General features: G+C 44.1%; 1 protein-coding gene across 3 annotated transcripts in view; it reads left to right on the plus strand.

Annotated features, from left to right (window-relative positions):
- Positions 1 to 17,788, plus strand: part of LOC147693577 (solute carrier organic anion transporter family member 2B1-like) — a 617,951-nt gene that overhangs the window by 486,501 nt on the left and 113,662 nt on the right. For all 3 annotated transcript variants that reach the window (XM_086933807.1, XM_086933808.1, XM_086933809.1), the window contains exon 10: positions 14,824 to 15,022. In XM_086933807.1, the coding sequence (XP_086789933.1) occupies positions 14,824 to 15,022 (199 nt within the window). The remainder of the gene's footprint in view (positions 1 to 14,823; positions 15,023 to 17,788) is intronic.

Genomic DNA, 17,788 nt, shown 5'->3' on the forward strand with positions numbered 1-17,788 from the left:
TGCCTGCACAATTATTGCTAGTGTCACCTCCCCCGGGAGGGGCATCTAGGGGCATGCCAGGCACCAAAGGGACAAAACTAAAGGGGACTGGGTTGGGTTTTTGTAGGGATGGGATCAGGCGGGGTGGGTGGACCCCTGCAGTGGTAGTACCAGATTGAGGGGGCAATGGGTCCATTGCAGTGGTTGGTTCAGATTGAGGGGGGAGCTGTAGTGAGATGCCTAGATGGAGGGGGGGCAGGCTAGTCTTCACTATTTTGGGGATTGTAAAATCTTTGATGGTGTGGACAGGAGTAGGGAGGGGTGTGGTCTCTCTACGGGGGTTGGGGACGTGTGCACTGGGTTGGCCTGGGGAAGTATGGGTTGCTGGAGTGGATTGTTTTTTTGGAAGACCGGGGAGATATTCTGGTGGGTGCTGATTTGGGAATTAATTTCTTCTCAGGGGGGAGGTGGGCAGATGTATATTTCTGGGCTGTGGGGGTGAATATACAATTCTTTGGTGGGGGTGTGTAGGTAAAAATTCAATGGGAACAAGGTGGCGTGCTTGAGTGGAGGGAGGAACAGGAGAGGCAAGGATAGAAGGTATGGAGGCAAAGGGTTCTGAGGTCTACGGAGTGTCTGTGGATGCATGTTTGTCATCTGCTGGTAGTTCCCTGGTGGTGAATGAGCTGTCTGTTGTTTGATTGCACATGTGTGTGGGTGTGTCCTTGTGTCTGTGTGTTTGTGATATGCATGTGGCTATTGATGGGGCTGCAAATGTACGTTTGCATGTGCTTGGATCAGGGAGGGTAGTTGGGACTGTGGTATGGAAGAGGCAGGAGGGGGGAGGGGGTGGGGCACGGAACTGCTGGAGCTGGTACACTGCTGCCATTAGTGAGGAGACCAGAGCCTGATTGGATCAGTGTAGGGCAGACATGTCTGAGTGAATCCCCTCCAGGAATGATACCATTTGTGTCAAACGATTGGTATGCACCTGGAGGACATTCAGCACTGCTGTCTGCCCCACGTAGATCTGCCTCAGGATGTCAATGTCCTCCACACTCAGGGCAGCAGGGGAGACTGGGGCAGGGGGTGAGGTACCTGGCACAAAGGAGAAGCCTCCCCTTCCACAGGACCGGCCACAGACACTGAGCCTGGGAGCAGCTGGGAGGGTGGAGAGTGTAGTAGTGGTGGACTCCAATATAGAGGATTCAGTGTCTGTCTCTCTACCACCACAAGGGAGTCATCACTAGAGCTGGAATAGTCTTCTGATCCTGCAGATGTTGTCTCAGACATGCCCTCAGTGTGTCTCCCCTCACCCCCGTGCCACTGGGTCCCTTCTCATTCGACTCAGCACTGGGCCCAGACTGGCAAACTGTTTCCCCTTCATCCATGGTTCTGCCTCCACTGCTGGCCAATACTGATGAAAAATAATAACACAAGTTATCCATATGTATTTGACGCATAGGTAACATCACAAATCTTCACAGATCAAACTAATACATTATTTTTACTAGTGCTATTACCTTTTGATACATTTACATACATGGCATTTGTTAGTCTGCCAGTTAACCATTGCTCCCTCACACATTATCTTATTTGCAATATTGGGTGTATCCACATCAAATACCAGAACCACAATGTCAACTACTTCACTATGTAGCAGGAGATGGATCGTCTTTTTCCCCTGACGGTTTCGTGTTCTGACACACCTGTCTCATCTCCTGCAAGGGAGTTTAGAGCTCACAATGGAAATAGGATTCACACTACTTAATTGAGATATTTTGCAATCCGTAGTCATCAAATTTGGAACCATTGGCTCTAATGTTACAAGTCAAATGATTTCCGTGTCAAACTATAATATGGCGTAGTCATTGCATGAGTCACAATCTCACACAGATAACAGTGAGTGTGCTCATTTGTCCTGTAGCTTAGATTCTCTACTGTCAGGACATCTGACTCTTATTGTGAAGACACCAAGGCATAGCTAGGGTGAGAGGAATGTGGCACACTGTCCGGTTTCATCTATGCATAGGGTCATGAAGATGAATCAGAATATTGTGCACATTGTAAACAGCTCACCATTTTCAGATGTGAACAATGGTCAACACACTTCCATGTCCGATGACTGCATATTCACAATGCTTCTGGTGGAACACCACGCCACTAGCCCATCAGGGGTCATTGTCTGTACGGACTATAAGTACTGAACCTCTATTCTTCAAGAGTCCAGACAACGCTGTGTACCAATCCTGTCTAGACTGCAGAAGTGCCCATTTGTATGGGCCAAGTCGGAATGTCCCTCACTTCTATTAGACATATTGCACACTTTGTACAGCTTATATTGCTCTTATTTTCCATCTCATTGTGTTAACTTACTTCAAAATGATGCACATTTTTCATCTCTCACTCTGAGAGTGAAGCATAATGCATGTATATATCTTTTTTACAGAGTTTTATATAACTAGAACTTGACCCGAATCGGGTATCAGAGCGCTTTACATAGCACCACTTGCATTACATGAGGAGACACATTCATTTTTTTGTTTGTTTTTGTTAGGCACAGGGAGATTAAGTCATTTGCCCAGAATCACAGGATGCTCAGCATCACATGGTTTACAAACCTCTCAAGTAAAAATAGTCAAGAGCATTTACACACGTCAACTATTGTGAATGTTTCCACCAGTATCCACCTTGGATGGAGTGAATGGGATCTTCCACACAATCATATGAAAGGCCAGTGTGACAGGTGACCAGAGTTAGAATACATGGAATTGGCCCATAGGGAACATTTGATTACACCGGGCGCCACGGCTGGGACCTAATATTAGCACACTGATCAAGCAAAACTCTGTAAGGCCTCGACATTGACGCCACCTGCTGCCGTGATGTATAGCATGCACTTTTCACACTTGAGTGTGGCAATAACAACATACTTCACAGATTTGTTGAACCCACACTGACAACAGGCCATACATTAGTCAATGTGCTGACATCTGTCGAGCAATTGCATTGCTCCTAAAGGTAATCTCCATGCACATGTTGTTGTAATTTGTGCTGATCACATGAGCATGGCACTACTGGCACTACCCTGAATATAACTTATTCACATGTCCCTGATGAAAGGGGCATAACCGGGCATCTAATAATCCTTTGTGCATATGAATCTTTTAAAATTGAACAGTGATTTTGGCTGCCTCCGACCTGTGAAAGGGCCAGCAGTCTAACATACTACAACTTGCATGTTTAAAGAAAGCTGTGCGACAAGGCACATACTCACCCCTCCTTGCTGCTGGGTGGCTTTCAAGTTCCCATCCAGGTCAGGGAAGACCACCGCTAGGATGCAGGCATGTGGGGAGTCAGGGTTCAGCACCTGCCCCTCTTGCCTGGAAGACACAGGCCCAGATGGACTTCAGCGATCTTCTTGGTCCAGCTATGAAGGTCCTGCCACCTCTTGCGGCAATGACAAACGCACCGAGTTTCCAGCCCCACGGAGCGCAGCTTCCGGGCGATTGTCCTCCACAGCTTGGCCTTCTGATGGGAGTTGACCTGAAAGGATGACCTGAAAGGATGACATGGTGCCAACCCTTAGTTCACATGAAACATGTTTCTGAGTTGGACACTTGTACACATAGATCATGCAAAACCAAAGGGGATGATGGACTCACCCCCAGTCAACTGATCTAGCTTTAATCCATCATAATTCTTTAGCTCACTCCGCCACCCCAGTTCAGACATGGCCATATGCAAATCAGTCTGACCCTGTGCCTTATGGAAACAGTCCAGCCCGAACTGCCAAGCAATGTCTTCCCTGGACCGGAAACAAGCATCCTGGGACTGGTTTCTGGCTAATCAGCTGTCATCAGCCAGACTAGCTTGAATCCAGTGGCAAAGTAAGCAAGGGAACCACGTCTGGGCATACCCTGCCAACTAAGGGCGAACAAAGCAAAACCAAAGGGGATGATTGACGGAGTGTTGAACATTGCAAGCACTCACCCCCAGTCAACTGATCTGGGTTTAATCCATCATCATTCTTTAGCTCACTCCGCCACCCCAGTTCAGACATGGCCATATGCAAATCAGTCTGACCCTGTGCCTCATGGGAACAGTCCAGCCCAAACTGCCAAGCCATGTCTACCCTGGACCAGAAACAAGCATCCTGGGACCGGTTTCTGGCTAATCAGCCGTCATCAGCCAGGCTAGCTTGAATCCAGTGGCAAAGTGAGCAAGGGACCCACGTCTGGAAATACCATGCCAACTAAGGGCGAACAAAGCAAATCCAAAGGGGATGATGGACGGAGTGTAAATCATGGTCAGATTGATTCAGTGCATGAGAACAGTGATAAGATGTTTACACCAGAACACACACTTCTACAGCAGTGTTCCTGCCCAGTTAAGTTATCTACAAAATTCTAAACTTACAAAAAACAGTTTACATGCTTGTCAATGAGATTCCTAATACTAGTAATGCATGGTATTTGCACATGTCCAATGAAAATGCAGTGCGATCATCACTCACCTGCTCCTCTGGTTTGCCATACAGCTGGCTGCACAGTGGCATGTGGGTGTCCAGAAGGACCTGGTTCTCCTCCTCGCTGAAGCTGGGGCCCTTACCACTGTGAGTTCCATAGTAGCTCCCAGAGGATGTGGACACAGCAGCAGAGAGATGGGAAGGTGCAGGAATGATGCAGGTAGTGCAGGTAATTGTAGTCTCTAGGAAATAGATAGATTTATATCTAAATAGCAGAGGTGGTCTTAATTCCATGTGGCCAAAGCAATAGGTTTGCCTTGGTCGCATTTCCGAATCGGTCCAAATCATAACATTGCTTGCAGATGACACAGTTTCCACGTCGTTCAAAAACTCATCATGAGACCGCGATTGACTTTGATACATTGGTGATGGGAGGTTAACAAGTTGGTTTTGACAAGATGAGGACACAATCTGAAACACACGTCAGTCACCATAACAACTTGCCACCAATGGCTGTGTCCAAATCGGTTAGGATGTGGCTACCGCGTCTTTTGAATACTCACCTGCGCCTGTCATCATAACAACTTGCAGCCTATGGCTCTGCTGAATCGGTTGGATGCAACAACCGTGTCCTTTTCAATGATCAGTTGGCAGGGCAGACACTTCTTTAATTGATGTATTTTTCTGGATTACACACGCCACCTAGGATTTGTCCTAGGTGGTGTGCCTTTGTAGTTGAGCAAGTCAGTGCATATCAGTGTGGTGGAAGTAATTTGTTTGTACTTACCAGCCTCCACTCCCCCGGCTACTCCTGTGAGACTCTCTGGATGTAATATGGAAAACACCTTCTCCTCCCATGGTGTGAATGTATTTGGTGGAATGGGAGGGCCACCGCCAGTCCTGTCATCCAGATACCGGTTCTTGATTCTCTTCTCTTTGACAACCCTCTTCAGATCATGCCACCGCTTCATGATCACCTATTTAGATCACAGGGTGGTCCCTACTGCATTGACCCTTTGGACTATCCTGGCCCACATTTGTGTCCTTGTGGCTAATGGTGTCTGTTGGAGCAGGCTACCAAACAGTTGTGACTATCTCATTTACCATGACTGTCAACTCACTCTCTATGAATTTGGGCATTTTGTGGGTTGCCATGGTGTGTGGTGTGCAACGTGTTTGTGGGTGCAGGGGTGTTAGTGGTGGGGGTGGGGGTGGTGTGTATGGTATGTAATGTGCTGGTGGTTAGTGGTGCAGGTGTGATGGTGGTGGTGATGTGTTTGTGTGCTATATTCTTTTGCCTCTCCTCTCAGATCTGGTGGATGCCCTTCTCTTCTGGAGTGTTGCAAAGGATTTTGGTCAGTGAAAGGGCTGGTTTTATACTCAGCTATGTGGGTGTGTCCAAATGGGGTGTTCCTGTCAGGTGTGTTGTCCTGGGAATTGTATTTTTCATTTTGGCATGTGTTTGTGTCATTGGGTTGTGTTTTGTGTATTTGGGGGGCATGGGTAGTTTGCTTTTGCACTGTTTGGCCTTATTGTGGGGTTTTTGCATTGTCCGCCATGTTTTTAATGGGTCGTCTGCAGCGGTGGCTCTGCTGCAGCTCTTCCTCTGGTTCTGCCATTCATTCCAGTGTGTGACCGTGGTGGTCGAAAACAGTGGAACGTACCGCTGGACCATCGGGGATATCCTGATTTCCCGTGCGGTGTCTCCGCTATGTTGCGGCGGGTTGTTGTTTTTCAGCTGCGTTTCCATCCACCGTGGTCTGAGTTTGAACATCACAACCCGCTATGGGCGTTTTTTCTTGGCCCGGTTCTGCTGCGGTCGGTCTTTTTTGGCGGGTGATTTTAATTTGGCTGCCGGTTTTTCCACGGTCCCGGTAGGCGGTTGTTTTCTGCTTCCATGGCGGTCGGTGTGGTTTTCCGACCGCCATCCTAATAGGCCCCATGGTTTCTTCTTTCATCAAACTCATCCATAATCTCACCAGGATGCTGTCTTGCTTAATTGAAATTGTACCTTTCATAGTAAATATCCGTCATTGCATTGAACTTGGTGTCCAATGTCTTATTGATCTGACAGCATGATACTTCATCAGCTTGTGATATCTTTCTCATCACTTTTTTACTCTGTCACCTGAAAGATTCTCTAGGTATTTGATGAGCTTTCTATATCATCTATAAAGTCATCAAACATTTCGATCCAGTCTGTCCATTTGGTGACAATATTCTGCTTTCTGGCAATATCAAAAGGAGACGGTGGTTTCAGGAAAACACCTGCATAATTTCTTGTCCTGTTTCCTACTGACGTTGTGAGTATATATGCTGCTCAGACTGCATTTGATCTTCAGCGTCTTTTAGCCTGGTGGTAACACTGCAAACTTCAGCCCCCACACTAGTTCTCAGGATTGTATTGCCCGCGCTGAGGTCAGCGGGCATCATCCTCCTTCTGCATGGTAAGTAATGGTTTCAATTCTTGCATGTGCTTGTCATGGCTCTTAACTCTATGCATTATACCTGGCTGTTGCTGCGTTTAGAGTTTCTCTCTTCCTGGAAGTCCTTCGATTTATCACTTTCTTGACCCTGGCTATCTATGTCTTTGGCACTTCTTCATACCTGGTTGTCACTGTTTTTAGGGATTCAGCTTTTTATGGGTGCTGGCTCTTTGTTATGCTGCAGTCGCCTCACTAGCAGATTTTTTGGCAGGCTTACTGATTGTGCTCCTCCGTAGGAGCTTCTCCTTCTTCGAGGGCCTCTCAAAATTGGGAGTTGTGCTTTGAGTCCAAATACATCAACTGTAGACTGCTTTTTGAGGCACACGTGGCACACATGAGCAGTATTGCATCCTAGGGTGCACGTTTTCCCAATCTCATTACCAGTTGCAGCTTCTTCCCCATCCCAGGACCCTGTAACAGACCACGCCACACAAAGAGCTCTGTTTTGCACGTCTTTATTCTTCAGCATGTAACCATTAACTGAGCATACTGCTTCACAAATTTTATTAACCACACCCAGTCTCACTCACCAGATTATATACTACTTGTAAGAAGCCTTCCAAGGACTACTAGAGGCCGCATACAAACACAGGACACAACATATTTCATTATTTATTTTTTTAATGTTCAAGAGCATCTGTGTAAAAGAGCTTGAAGTTGACTTCCGAGGCTTGAATTAATGTTGCCATTGTCACAACTGTTTTGCTTTAACCTGCAAAGCGATCCCTGAAGTTGTAACTTGCATTTAAACAACGCAAGTGTCGACTCTCCAAATATATAAAGGCGAAACATCTAAGACCACGCATTGAAAATGTAAGTATATCGCGGGCAACACTCAAGTGTCGACTCGCCAAATGTATAACGGTGAAATTTGTCCAAGACCGTGCATTGAAATTTAAGTTTATCGCTGGCAACAACTTCTCTGATGAATCCACTACACATCCAGACTAATTTCTTTAGGGTCCTTTGTTGATCCAATCTTGAGGGCCTTGAGTCCACATATGAATTTTTTTGTCCTGAAGATGGTCTACCAGATGTATCACAAAACAAGACCGAAACGTCGACTTACTTGCCATTTTCCAGAAAAAATTGTTATATAGGAATTTAATATTGAATGTTGAATCATAATTTCTATTTTTTAATAGTCAATTGAAATGGGTTATTTACAAAGTGACTATGAGACAATTTCATCTCAAAGACAACCAATCTCTGTCATTTTCGTGTATGTGAATGTTGTTTTGTACTCTTTGAAACTAAATTATATAATGATATACATTTCTACAAAGAAAAGTATGCACCTTTTGCAGTATTTTTTAATACATTCATTTTTGACACCTCTAATTAATTTTTATAATGTATGTATCTGAGGCCACAAATTTGGGCACTCACAATTGATTTTGATAAATTGAACTTGATCATTTCCAAAGGAAATCCCTTTTAGGCACTGTTACCTGATATAAAGCCATTGTTAAATGGCATTTCTCCTTCACAGTAGAACAAGGTCAAAATGTTTTTTCGTAAGGATTGCTTGAGTTTATTCAGCAGTGTATTGGTATTGCAAGAAGACTGCTATCTATAAAATGGTGACTTGTGTTAAAAATGAAATGCCGATTATAATTCGTTTTTTTGAGTGCAGGGGTCCACAATGATGGCTTCTGGTGGCATTTTAAAGTCCACGGTTGCAAGCTCTTAAGGCACTTTTTGGAAAGAAAGGGCAAGAATATTAAAGATTGCAAACCTCTTGCACCTGCTGTCAACAGTATCTTTAGCTATTTGTGTTAACGATTTAGGCAATTTTGACTGATTGGTATATATAGCTTTTAACCTTATCGTTCTTCATTGTATGATCAGCTTAGAAGCAATGTTTACGGAACACTTTTGGGAGTGCAGTGTGATTTGGTTGACTATATATTGCCTACGTTGAAGCTGAGAATCATGAAATTGGTCTTTTCCCCCAACTAGAAGAAAGAATGAATGTGTCCTTGTGTAACGTAACTGGTGCTCATGTACAGCGCTCCAATACCCTCTTGTCGAGTTGCAATATATAAAACTGCACACACAAAATATTTATTTTTGTGATTTGTCTTGCTTTCTTATATAGCGCTGTCTTGAACTGAAGGCATCTGAACATTTTAAGACAAAGCTTGGACCAATCAATAAAAGAGGGAATTATACAGTTACATCTCAGTAGGAGTGACCAACAGAAAACACTCCTTGGAGGTATTGCGCTTTACGCATACTCAACTTATGTCCCATTACTAAAAGTAATAAAAGCAAAATTGCTCCCCAGCCTCACCTATTGAAGTGAAGTTCTCTGTGGAATAGGCTCTAAATTATTAAACAATGTTATCACGAAAACATTTAAATATTTGTTTCTATTTCCACCCAACACATCGCCTGCGCAGATCAGGCCTGAATTTGACTTCTGCAATCAACAAATTGCAAGGAAGGGTCAATATGTAAAGACCTGGAAACAAATTAAAACTAAAATTAATAATCGAATGTGCTGTCTACTGTGGCAAGAGATGCGAAGGAATCAAAACTCATCCTTTTATAAATAACTTCAGATGGCTTTGAAAGAATTATCAATTCTTAAGATCTGGGAAATGTCTCTAACTCATAAAGCTTTTAAGAAAATAATTAATAAATCAGTAAAACATCTATCCCCTTTAAAGGACAAGGAACTGTTTATTAAGCGGTCACACGCATGGATGACAGTGAAAGAATATGCAAATCTAAAAGTGCAACCATATCTAGATATAGCCTGGTCAGTACAAACTAAAAATATATTTATGAAAGCAAGATTCAGCAACTTGCCAGGCTTAGAACATGCTATGCCTGGGCTGAGATCATCTACGCCGACCCCCTGCAGATTTTGCAATTTAGGGGAGGAAAACATTATTCATTTGGTTTGCACATGTGCAGTAATGGCAGCCGAAAGAACGCGATATCAGAAAAATTGCTTCATTGACAGAGGTGTTCCGAATGGTAGCTTGTTTTAGGCCAATGGACATTATAATGAACTCTAATTTTACCAAATTTGTGATACCTGTAAAAAAGAAACTGGATGCCTGTGAGTTAAACTCAGTAAAAATTGGAAATATTAAATAGCTAGGGATAACATTTTTGCACTATACAGATAAATTTGCACAAAAAGTAACAAAGTTTTAAGGGCTAGTAAAAATAGTATGTTTTTCTTAAATGTTTTAGTAAATCGCTGGTCTGAATTGATGTTTATAATGCATTTTTCTGTGTTAGTATTTGAGGAAATTGCATGAATAGACTATTATGAATTTTAGACTCATTTGCTATGTTGTAAATGGTGGGTATTAAAGAGTGTTCTAATTGTAAGATTTTAATTAATCTTACAATAAAATTTGACTTACTTGCATATTCACGATGTAACGTAGCAGTGAAAAGCAGGTGAATATGAAGGGACCCAAAACATATAATGCGCCACAATCTCCAGAGAAAAGTGTAATACATGCATTGATGTTCTAAAGTACTTGATGGTAATTAGTGTTATGGTATTTCTGCATCAATTTTTGCAGGGTTGCACTCTATGCCAATCCACACTATGTCACTCGAATCTACTTTGCACTATGGCACTCTACACACAATGGTACTCTATGCCAATGTACTCTATGTAACTGTACTCTACTGTGCACCACTCCACCCTACTCTGAAACAATCTACTCAATGCTACTGCACTAGGGCCAGTACACTCTGCTCCACTGCACTCTGCTCCATGGCACTCTGCACCATGGCACTCTACTCTCCACAAATCTACTCTGTGCCAGTATACTCCATTCTGAAACACTGCACTCAAGGCAAACTGATCTCTATGCCATCGTACTGTATGTAACTGCTCTCTACGCCACCAAAGTCTGCACCACTCTACTCAACACTACTGCACTCCATAGCAATAAACTTTATACCACTCTACACCACTGAACTCTATGACAGTCTGCTCTGTAGCACTGCGCCCTCTGTCACTGCACTCTCTGCCACTGAATTCTATGCCACTGCTCTCTATGCCACTGAACTCTTCTCTGCCCCACTGTACTCTACGCCCCTCTATTCAAATTCACTCTGGTACTATACAGTATGCCACTCTACTCTGCACAACCTCGGGAACCCCTTCCATCTGCGGGGTTCCCCAGGGTTCGTCACTATCACCTTTACTGTTTAACCTCTATTTACGCCCACTATTATATTCCCTAAATAACTACAATGTTACCATTTTTAACTACGCGGACGACCTCCAGCTAATATTTCCTTTAAACACCACAGACTCAGTGACCGAGTTCCAAGCCACTATGACACACATACAGGGATGGATGAACCTCAATCACCTTAAACTGAACCCGGGCAAGACAGAACTGATCTTGCCCGGTAAAAGTGAACTGAGATGGGGCCCCCACTTTTGGCCATCTGAAATGGGTACCCCCCCCCACTAAAACCCCATCAGTCAAAAGCTTAGGGATCATGCTCTGTGCGGACCTCTCACTTAAGGCGCAGGTAGGAGGCGTAGTATCTGCCAGCTTCTTCCAGCTCAGAAAGATTAAAAATCGCACACCTCTTGACACACTCCGCACTTATTCAAGTAGTCATCGCCCTGGTCCTTTCTCGCCTAGATTTCTTGAACAGTCTGTACTTAGGGGTCCCAGCAGGTTTGCTCAAGCGACTTCAGTTCGTCCAGAATCAGGTGGCCAGACTCATCTGGAATTTACCCAGACGTCAATCTATCAGGCCAGGTCTGGAAAAACTTCACTGGCTACCGGTGGCCCAAAGGATCACCTTTAAAACAGGCTGCATCACTTTTAAAGCCCTACATGACAAAGGCCCCAGATTCATCAGAAACCTGGTATTTAACTATGCCCTCTCGCGCAACTTAAGATCTCCGCATAAAGGCTTGGCAACTGTCCGTCCGTTTAAGAAGAAACGCCAAGGAGGTAGTTGCTTCCATCATTTGGTGGCCACCTTTTGGAACTCCCTACCACTTGTCTTAAGACAATGTCAGGACCTTCTGATTTTTAGACAATCTCTCAAAACTTGGCTTTTTAAAGAGGCGTATGCTTAGAGTAACTGTGTTTTGTGCCCTGTTTTACCAGTCAGCGCCAAGAAACCTACCGGTGTATGAGCGCTTAAGAAGTTTATTTTAACATAACATAACATCAGTCCACTCTATACCACTGCCCTCTACCCTGCACTACTCTGTTCTTCTCTGGACCACTCCACTCTACGCCACTTCACTCCAAGCAACTCTACTCTACAACACTGCATTGTCCACCTCTCAACTCTACACCAGACTACTCTGCATCACTCTACTCTTTGCTGCGCTACTGCTCTCTATGCTCATGCACTGTATGCCATTACGCTCTAAATTCTTCCACTCTATGCCACTACAGTCTACCCTACTCCAGTCTAAGCTACTCTAAGCTACTCCCCTGCACTTTACAACACCGGACTCTACTGCACTCTACTATATGCCACTGCACTCTACACCACTCTATTCCACTCAGCGCATTCCATTCTACACCACTCCACTCTATGCCACTGCAATTTGCCCACTCCATTCTACTACAACAACTCTATTCTACGCTGCTGGACTCTATGCCAACACCACTCTATGCCAATGTACTCTACACCAATTCACTCTACCCCAAACTACTCTGTACCACTTCACTCTTTGGCACTATACTCTACCCTGCAACACTCAACACCACTGCACTCTACATGAATGCACTCTATGCCACTCTACGCTACTGCACTCTATGACCATCTACTCTTCAACACTGCACTCTCTTCCACTGACATTTGTGTCACTCTAACCTGTGCCACTCTACTCTGAACTACTACACTCCATGCCACTGCACTCTAAGTCACCTCACTCTACTCTGCACCACTCCACTCTACTCTATGCCACTCTATAGCATTCTATGGCCAATGCACTCTATGCCAATCTGATCTAAGCCACTTTAATCTACTGTGCACCACTCCACTATGTTCAATGTAAACCTCTCTCTACTCTGCAGCACTCTACCCTATGCCAGTGCACTCTACCTCACTCTACTATCCTCCACTGCACTCTTCGCCATTGCACTCTCCACCACTCCAGTCTCGGCCGCTCCACTCTACTTTGCACAACTCTACTCTATACCACTCTATGACACTCTACTCTGCAACACTGCACTCTGTGCCACTGCACTCTACCTTGCACCACTAAACTGTATGCCACTTTACTCTACTCTAAAACAATCTATGGTACACCTCTGCACTCTATGCCACTCTGCTATACTCTGAGCCACTCCACTCTCCTTCCTTGCACTCTAAGCCACTGCACTCTACGCTACACTACTCTACACCACTCTATTCTACTCTCCACCACTCTAAGCCACTGTGCTCCACACCAATGCACTCTACACCACTTTACTCAAAGCAATAAACTCTACACCACTGCACTTTACACCAAATATTCTACAAGACTGCACTCTATGCCGCTACACTCTACTCTTTTACATTCTGCACCCTTACACTCTATGCCACTGCATGTTATTCTACTCTACACCATTACACTCTATGTCAATGCACTCTACTCTGTACCAGTCATCTCTATGCCACTGTAATGCGCTCTATGCAACTACACTCTACGCCACTACACTCTACCCCCCTCTAATCTAGTCTGCACCACTGCGCTTCAGCCACACTACTCTATGCCACTGCACTCTACTCTTCTCTACACCTCTACATTTTACCCTGCAACACTCCTCTGTACCTTGCACCACTCTTCTCTACCTTGCACCACTCTTTTCTACCTTGCACCACTGCACTCTACGCCAATGAGCCTACACCGTTCTACTAAACTCTGTACCATTCCACTCTATGCCATTGAAATCTATGATATTCTACTCCCTCCACAATGATCCACAACACTCTACACCACTTTACACCACTCCACTCTACGCCACTTCATAACACTCCATTTCACTCAACTCTACGACTCTCTACGCCACTCCATAACACTCAGCTCTTCTCCACTTTATGACACTCCTCACTACTTTTCTTTACCACACTAACTTTTAGCTATGCTGAACATTAGCCATGATTGTGTACAGCATGGCTAAAATATATTGGCAAACCCAATAGCTCTTGCATAAGCGTTACCTATTGGCTTTACCAACGTTGTTCAGTGAGGAACCACAGCCTTGTCTCACTGAAATGTAATAATTTCATCCTGGTCGCTAATGAGGTTACTTAAAAAGCACTGCAGCATAAGGTACAGAGAATATTATATGTTTCCACCTTTTGCTTATGTTAAGAGTAGTTGTGATTAATTCCCACCTAATGCTCAGCTTTATCATTGGGAGACAATACCTCTGCTTGGCGGAAGATGGCTGTGGGACTCCCCAGGCTAGGTTGGGTTTTCTACCACCTTTGCTTCAGAGCAGGCATTCAGGCGATGTGCCCGTGCTGTACTCAAATACTAAGTAGAAGTAGATCAGCGGTATGTTGGTGTATTTATGGGCAGGGTCTTTGATTTCAGTTCTTAATCGGACAGTGAGAGGCAAGGAGACTTTTTAACATAACAGATTTCATTCCTGATGCCCTGTTGAACATAATACCCCTCCATGGATGTGTATTCCTATTGGAGTACTATAGATGAGTCGGAAAACTTGATACTCCTATTTCATACACATACTCCAGTCCTAAGGAGATGAGAACAGTAACCACAGCAGGAGAGCTATCTAACTTGACAGGAAACCAGGAATGTCTCAATGTAACTTAACAGGGAATCCTGGAATGAAAAATCACTTCTTGTTTGCATGTGCTGCTCATCAGATTGAAGACTCTATACAGCTGCTCCTGTCTTGTGGTTGCTCTTCTCAGGTACTACACTCATTCCTGCAGCCATGATGGGAATCTTTGTTGGCGGGGCAATCATGAAGAACTTCCAGTTGTCTCTTAAGCAGTGTGGAGCCATGTGCGCCATTGCACTGTCCCTGTGCATTACCATAGGCCTTCCCACCATTTTCCTTGGATGTCCAACACAGACTTTTTTTGCACCAGGACACGTGCCGGTTGGAAGGTAAAACACGTTTCTAGTACTGTCAAAATGTTAATCAAATCTGCAACTCTCTTGTTTTTCAATGATAATATTGGTGCCTGTTCACAAAGGCATTTTAAAGTATGTACAGTAGTAGTCCTCTAGTAATCTTTTATGGGCTCTCACGAGCCTTTGTGGATTGGTACCAAAGATTCTGAAATGCGAATACACTGGGAATTTTTTTAGGGAATATTCATAAAAAATGAGTAGACTTGAAAGGAATGTGCCCTCTTTGTGTTTCAGGGCTGATTCATAAATGCAAATAAGGGTCCCTGAAAGAAGTCCTTCTCATATATTCAACTATTTCTGTGAATGAGCCCCATCATGTTTCCTATTTTACAAGAATATACTGTGACCCTTGTGCACTAAAGACAATTAGCACATCTCTTATGTACACCTTTCGCAACTGAGTAGTGTGATATGCTTTCCACAGTGCCCACTTCTTTTATTCACATGCAGGGCATCTAGAGCGGGGAGGGCGGGGCACCCCTGCAAATGCTCTGTAGCCCAGGCCTCAATGCACAAGAGAGAGACTATTGATGCACGCCCTATTATGCACCAGCTCCATTGTGCTACCTGGGTTGATAGACTGGCCTGCAGATCTCTACCCACAATAGTAGAAATACCCATTTCGAGGTACATGCCCTTAAATACCCATCCAAGCAAACAAAAGTGGTTTTAAATCTACTACAATCAGTGTCCCTATATGAATTCTGCCTTCTACTGTGCCAAGCCTAACCCGGTGCATGGGAAGGGAAGAACAGGATGTGAGCGGGTGCATGCACTTGTGTTTGTTAATGAAGGCCGTAAATGTTTCTTCATCTGCTATTCCCATGTACAACCTCTGCAAAAATATAGAGTAAGACTTACTTGTATACGGTCAGCAGACATTTTGCATATGCAACCGATTTCTGCAAAGGTAGAAACAGTTTTGGAAATGGGCCATTGTGCAAAATGCATTATTTTTTTAACCTGCATATACTTTTTTCACAGAAGGGTTAAATCAATTTTTTGCAAACCTGGTCTTAAATTTGCAGTGATAGCTCTTTTTCACTAAGCTCCTAATGAGGAGTGCTCTGGTATGTTGGTGTAATAAGTATAGAGCGTAGTATAACCTATACTGGGGGCATCGTTTCAGTGATTACAACCTGCTATGCTGTAGGGCCCTATGGAATGGAGACTTGAATATGGAAATTAGTGGTGTGGCACTGATTTCCACAGAGAAAGCCATAATTCCAATCCTTTATGCTGGCTTATATTCCACATGGCGAATCAACGTGCGATAAATTCGATAAAGTCCAGCGCAGGATAAAATGGACCGCTAATCTTGGTACAAAATTGTCTGCATGAATCATTAAAAATGAACAATTAAAAACTGCTTTTGGTTCACAAGCCCTCTTAGACTACTGGCCTACTCTCCTGATGGACCTGCATCCGGCGCTGGAGGGCACATCGGATGCTCAACAGAAACAGGGGCCAAATGATCCAATCCAGCACCCAAATAAGGAAAAGCCGGAAATAAAATGGAAGCGCCAATATACCCCAAATACAAGCTGAGGGGGAAAAGCGTTGCAAGGCTCTGCAATTGGATCACTTTGAGCTGCCTACAAGAAACGTGTATAGGAGCAACGTGCTAATCGAATTGAGGATGCCTGGCTTAAAATTTTCTCTCTTCTTAAAGAAAAAAATCCAGCTTCATTTTGGAAATATATTAACCAAGTCAGCAATTGTGGTCAGTCCAAGGAGAATGGGGTACCCGAGAATGTTTGGATGAATTACATCAGTCAGCTCTACAGTAGTGGGATAGAGGAGCTGTCAGCCCTCTACTCACCTCAAGCTCCAAATCAGGTAAACATTCAAGGCCCCAGCATCTCAGAAGCCGTAGTGATCAAGATCATCAGTTGTATGAGGAATGATGGCGCGCCAGGTCCAAATGGAATACCAGCTACAGTTTTTAAATCAAATAGATCTTTCTGGGCAGAGATCCTTACACCGCTATTAAACAAGCCTTTCTTACAGCTACAATTCCATCTACCTGGCAGGGCTCAATATTACATCCACTTTACAAAAAGGGTAACTGCTCAGATCCGGCCAATTATAGGCTAATAGCTTTATTGGACATCGAAGCTAAGGCCTATGCTCACGTCTTGTTGGCAGAACTCAAAAACTGGGTTACAGAAAACAGCATCCCCCCCCCCACCCAGTCAGGCTTCAGATCAGACTGTTCCACGACAGAACAATATAATAGCACTGTCCTACCTGTCTTGGAGAGCAACTATGCCCAATCATCTGGCTCTATTCTGCTGTTTTGTGGACTACAGTGCAGCATTCGATAGAGTCAACGAGGGACGTTATGGAACAAATTAAATTCCTGGGGGATACCATGCGCACTCCTCTCTGCACTAATGTCACTGCATCAGAAAACTTGGGTGAGGATTAAAACAAGTGCCACAACTGTATCTGCAAAAATTATACCAAAAAATGGTCTGAAGCAAGGCTGTCTACTAGCCCCTCTAGTATTGAATCTTTATACCGCCGACTTGTCTAAAGAACTGGCAGGCTCAACTCTGGTAGCTCCAAAATTGGGTGGTATACGATTACAGTTATGCAATATGCCGACAACATCATTATTATGGACCATAGAAAAACAGGTCTACAAAGAGCACTTATTGCCCTTAATACATACAACACAAAAAACAATCTTCTGATAAAGGAGTCAAAAACTAAAGTTGTGATTTTTGGGAAACA

This window comes from Lissotriton vulgaris, chromosome 8 (genome assembly GCF_964263255.1).
Source record: "Lissotriton vulgaris chromosome 8, aLisVul1.2, whole genome shotgun sequence".
Taxonomy (NCBI): Eukaryota; Metazoa; Chordata; class Amphibia; order Caudata; family Salamandridae; genus Lissotriton; species Lissotriton vulgaris.